The 5,287-nt window shown below is 59.4% G+C and overlaps 1 protein-coding gene across 1 annotated transcript; it reads right to left on the bottom strand.

Annotated features, from left to right (window-relative positions):
* Positions 1–3,701: 3,701 nt before the first annotated feature.
* On the bottom strand, positions 3,702–5,046 carry TPBGL (trophoblast glycoprotein like). Its single transcript, XM_016196399.2, has one exon. The coding sequence runs from the start codon at positions 5,044–5,046 to the stop codon at positions 3,874–3,876; it is 1,173 nt and encodes a 390-aa protein (XP_016051885.2). The 3' UTR covers positions 3,702–3,873.
* Positions 5,047–5,287: the final 241 nt, after the last annotated feature.

Here is a 5,287-nt window from a genome sequence, read left to right on the forward strand (position 1 = left end):
CCCTACCTGCTCTCTAAGGGGACATCCTGGATGAAATGTCCACCCCTGGCACTTGGCAGTGTCTTGCCCTCCTCAGACTTCCAGCAGCATTCCCAGCATATGATTAGAGGGAAGGGCTGGCCATTCAGTGGGGCCCTGGTACTGCCGAGAGAGGGTCTGGAGCAGGAGGTTGGCATCAGGTTGTCAGGGCCGGGCCAGCCAGATCCCTCGATATCCCCTTTTTCTATAGGGTATCTTCAGGGCTCTGCCAGGAGCCCCTTCCCTTATCCCCTTGCCCATCTGGTCTCCCGTAGACACGGCTTAGTTCTGATTCCTCTCTATGCTTCAGTGCCCTGCACAAGGCCTGACACAAAGAGGATGGGCAGAAGGTAGGTACAAAAAAGAGGCACCATGCAGCGCTCCTGTCCCATATGTCACACCTCTCCACTCCCCTGACTTCTCCGAAGGTGGAGGTCCCTCTACTGCTGCCCAATGGAGAATGTGGGAGGCACAGGCCCGTCTTACCCCATACATCCTCCGACCTACTCCCAGCCATGAATGGTCTGCAGTTCTCAGACTAACACGATCTTCCTGCCTGCAGGCCTTTGCACGAGCTGACAACGTCTGATCTTTCTCTGTTCTGCACACTCCTACTCATCCTCACTCAAATGTGACTTCCTCTAAGAAGTCTCCCTAGGTTGGGTGAGGGGTTCTTACTCTGAGCTTTCAGTTTCCTGGAACGTCTTTTCTCTAAACCTGGATTAAATATGAACCCTCCCCAGAGTCATCAGCTTCTCTGGGACGGGCAGTGTTGTAGTCAGTAGAGGCTGAGTGAATGGCTGGATCTGCAAAGGAGGCAAGGCTGGGGCCCCTGGGGACCTTCTGATAGTTCCATAAGACCAAAGGCCACGAACAGGCTGCAAGAAGGGTGGCAGCCCAGAGATGACACTTAATGGGCACTAAGGTTAAATATCAACCCGCATACGTTAGGCACTCAATCAGTTGATTTTTGACAACTATTGATTTGATACTTAGCTTAGCAGCAGCTCTCATATAAAACCCTCAAAGATTTTTGCTGACAATGAACTCACACTTAATAGCATGTTTTACTTGCCAGGACTTTTTGCAGTCTTTGGCTGTATTATCAGAGGACACGTCTTTGGAACTGGGGAGGTGACCTGTTAGTGCTCTAACCATGTTAGAGACACTACCACGGCTTTGTCCTAGAGGACTGGCAGAGCATCCTTTGAAGGTCGTGGACAGATGGGAATGCTTCAAGAGAATTTAACCCCTTCTCATGAGGGGTGACTGGGGTAGGGGACTTGCTGGGAGAAGATAAGGGCTCATGCACTGTCTCCGACTCTGTAAAGAGCTAGCCTGGGGCGAGCTGTGCTCCTGGCCCCAAGGCGAAGCTGGGAAGTCCCAGGCAGATTCCTCTAGCGATAAAAGGGATGCTCCCAGGAAGAGAGGGAGTGAGCACCTTGTGGAGAGAGGGCATTTCTTGTCAAGATGGCTTAGGAGATGGCTCCTGCATTACCTCTGAGGTCCCTTTCATGCTTAGAAGGCACCAATTCTAGGACGATGTGGCCCTAAAATTCTGAAATGCCTGAGAACCACTTCTGCCATGTGTTTCTAGGGCTCTGAGATCCTAGATGTGAAATAACCCTGCCTGGGGACCTTGAGGCAGGAGATAAGCCTCTTAGCCTGGCCCTACTGGCTCAGAACCCACCTGCCTCCTTGCTTCACGTATCTCAAGGGGCCATTTTATCCATCCCCACCTCTAGGCTGCTTCTCCTCTCAGCCTATCACAAGCCCAAGGGGCAGTTCTTACCTTCTAGCCAGGAGACCGTGGTGTGACAAAGGATATAAGGGAGTATCAGGTCATTTGTCAGAGGGGATGTCGCCAAAGCAGCAAATGATGATCCAGCCTCTGAATTAACTGCCTCGATTCTCTGTGGCTGGATTTCCTCCCTGGTAGCCGCACTTGATGCTAGCATTTGTCCGTCCAACTACATCTCCCCCACAACCCCCGGCCCACCCCTGCGATAAGGAATGGAAGGATGATAAGGGGATGCAGCAGCAGAAGCGGAGGGTCCCACCCTGGCTGCGTGTCACCCCATCTCAGAGGGCAAGAAGCAGACTGGCTTAGAGAGCAACGCCATCCCAGGGAAGTCTACGTGCCCGGCCTCAATCCTGCTACGTGCAGTCAGAACCCATTTCTTTTCTCATAGTCCAGGAGAAGACACTAAGAGTCACTGCACCTTAGGGGGTCCACAATGCCCTCCCAAGTGTCCCCTCCACCCCCCTTCAAAGCCCCAAGGTCAGCAGGAAGGACATGGCACCACTTACAACAGCAGAGTATCAGAGATTATTGCAGACTTTATAGAAAACTGACCACGGGACATCCAGATTTCTTGGGTGGGGTGGGAAGGCAGGCCTCAAGCCAGTGTGTTGAAGGAGGGTGACTTCCTGTGTGCAGCACAGGCCAGCCATTCTGCCTGACCAAGGGGGTGGGAGTCAGGGAGAGGCAGCCCCTCCCCACTCACCAATTGTGCTTTGGGATCATGCAGAAGGCAGGGCGCTGAGGCTCTGACCCTGAACAGAAGGGGATGTGCCTGAGACAGGAGGTGAGATCCCCTTCCTCTTCCAGAAGGCATGGATGGGGGCGCACATGGCAGCAAGGAATCCTTAGGGGATAAGAGCCACATGGGAGGGAAAGAGCATGTGGACAGCATCTCCCAGCCCTTCAAAGCCCCCTTCCTTACCCCTCTCTGAGGCCATGATGTGTGGGTGGCCCTGGTTCTGAGCCCCGACTTCACAGCCCCAGGACTTTCCTTTCTCCGTGAGGATCTGCAAGTATGGTTGGGGGTGTGTGGCACCTGCACCTGCCTTGCAGTGCTGGAGAGCTCATTTTAGGAGATAAAGGGGGTGGGCACAACCCGGGGATGGATTCCTCACTGGACCCTGGGCTTGTGAGTGGAAGGGGTCGGTACTGAGTGCAAGCTATGGGTGTGGGGGAATCAAGAGCCTAAGACTTGGGCAGGGGGATGAAACTCAGATCTGGGTAAAGAGCTGAGAATTTGAGATTGGGGCAAGCACTGAATACTGGGGGATCAGAGCCCCAGTGGGAAAGGCTGATCAGCTCCACACTAAGGCTTTAACAGGGTGTGCCTGTGTCTGGGATGGCAGAGACCAAAGGAGCTGAGTCCCAAGTCTGGGCCAAGGAAAAAAAGGACCTGAGCCGGAGCGGGGGTGGTGGGTGGCATGAAATACATCCTCCGATCGGGAAGGGTGCTCAGGATGTGGGTCTCTATGCAGGATGGCGGGGTCAGAGCCCTGGTATGAGAAAAAAGGCTCTAAGTCCACAAAAACCTTTTTGTGGGGATGCTCTGCTTCTGAAGCCAGAATGGGGTGTGAGGGTCCAAGCTCTGGGAAGGGAACTGAGGGCTCCGAGCTGGAGATGGGGGCCCATGAAGTCTAGGGTGATGTATCCCATTGAGAGGTCAGGGCTCAAAGAATCGGTGGTAGAGGCAACCTCAGGGCTTTTGGATTTTAAGACAAGGTGTCTGGGTGGGTCTTAAAGGGGGAGGGGGCGGTTGATGGGTCCAGAGCCTAGAACGGGTGGGTAGGGCTTCTGGAATCAGAAGCGGTGTCTCTGGGTCTTTGCTGATGAGGGCTCTCAGAGGCTGGTAAGAAGGGGGTACAGCTTGGGGCCTCCGTGTGTGAATGTGTGTGTGGGGGGGAGGTGATGGCAGAATCCAAAGGTCTCAGGCCAGTCAGGGGCAGGTCTCAAAAGCCTCAAGCTCGCCGGTGTCCCATATCCACTGCTTCGGGCCAGGTAACCCCAGTAAAGTCCCGCTGGCAGGGACACCCCCAGCCTCCAGCGGGCGAAGCTCAGAGGCCCGAGCTGGGGGAGGCGGCGCGGGAGCCGGCGGGGCCGGCGGGGGCGGGGGCGCGGCGCGGGTCGGCGTCCTGCTCGTAGCGGTAGTGGTAGCCCTCCATCTGGTCCCGGCAGGCCTCGCGCAAATTGCGCATCCAGCGCTGGATGCCCCGGCGGTTTAGGTAGAGCACCATTAAGAAGATGAGGCCGATGAGCGCCAGCACCAACCCGAAGAAGACGTAGGAGGCTTCCAGCTCCGGGCCGGTGAGTTCTACTTCTTCCCCGCGACCTTCGGCGTCGCGGTCAGCGCAGCGCAGCCGCGCCTCGTCCAGGTCCAGGAAAGGCCAGTCGAGCAGCTGCCTCGGGGAGGCGCATCGCAGGCGCCGCGCGTCCGGAACGCGCTCCGTGGCGTTCCGCAGCCAGGCCAGCAGGGGGCGCGCGGCGCAGCCGCAGCGCAGGGGGTTGTCCGCAAGCAGGAGGCGAGGCGCGGGCAGGCCACCGTCGCGCTCCAGCGCGCGCAGGTCGTCGGGGCCCAGGCCGGCCAGCGCGTTGAGGCGCGCGTCCAACTGCTCGAGGCGCGGCCGGAGCAGCGCAGCGGACGGCAGGCGGCTCAGCGCGTTGCCCGCCAGGCCCAGAAGGCGCAGCTCGTCAAGTGGGGCGAGCGCTGCGTTTAGCGCGGCCAGCAACGCGGGGCCGCCCCGTGCCAGCGCATGGTTGAGCTGCAGCGAGCGCAGCGCCGGGAGCCCACGGAAAGCGCCGGCGCCCAGGGCGCGCAGCGGGTTGTGGCTTAGGTCGAGCGCCGCTAGACTGGGCAGCCCGTCGAAGGCGCCGTCCTCCACCACCTCGATGTTGTTGTGCGTGAGGCGCAGCGCGGTCAGGAACGGCAGGCGCACGCCACCCCCGGCCCCCGCCTCCTCGCCATCCGCGTCCCCGCCAGCGAAGGCTGCCGCGCGCAGCACAGTCAGGTTGGCGCCCACGATGGTGAGGTTGCGCGCGTCGGTCGGCACGTCCCGCGGCGGCTGCCGGAGCTCTGCGCCCGACGCGCAGCGCAACAGCAGCTTGGGGCTGCCGAAGCAGTAGCACTGGAAGGGACAGGGCGCGGCGGGCTGGCTTAGCGCCGCAGCCAAGAGCAGCAGCCCCGGGAGCAGCGGCCCCCTTGGCTCCGGCTGTCCCGCGCGGGGAGCCATCGCGGCTGCCCCCGCATCCAGCGCCTGGGCCGCCAAGCTCACCAGTGAGTTCGGAGCGCCTGGGGGGCGGGGAGGGGGGCCGGTGGGGCAAGTCCTTGACCTGAAGAGGCTGGCAGTCGCGGTCGGTTGGTCCTTTGGTTCTAAAATCCGAGGAACCTTCACTTTCCTGGCTGAGGTGAGAGGGGTCAGGCGGGGAGCAGAGCCCCCCGCCCCCGGTGCCCTACTCACCCTGCGCGCTGGC

Source organism: Miniopterus natalensis, chromosome 11 (genome assembly GCF_054644295.1).
Source record: "Miniopterus natalensis isolate mMinNat1 chromosome 11, mMinNat1.hap1, whole genome shotgun sequence".
NCBI lineage: Eukaryota > Metazoa > Chordata > Mammalia > Chiroptera > Miniopteridae > Miniopterus > Miniopterus natalensis.

What these genes read in the sequence shown, in the direction of transcription:
- TPBGL (XM_016196399.2), bottom strand. Translation starts at nt 5,046, where the DNA reads ATGGCTCCCCGCGCGGGACAGCCGGAGCCAAGGGGGCCGCTGCTCCCG.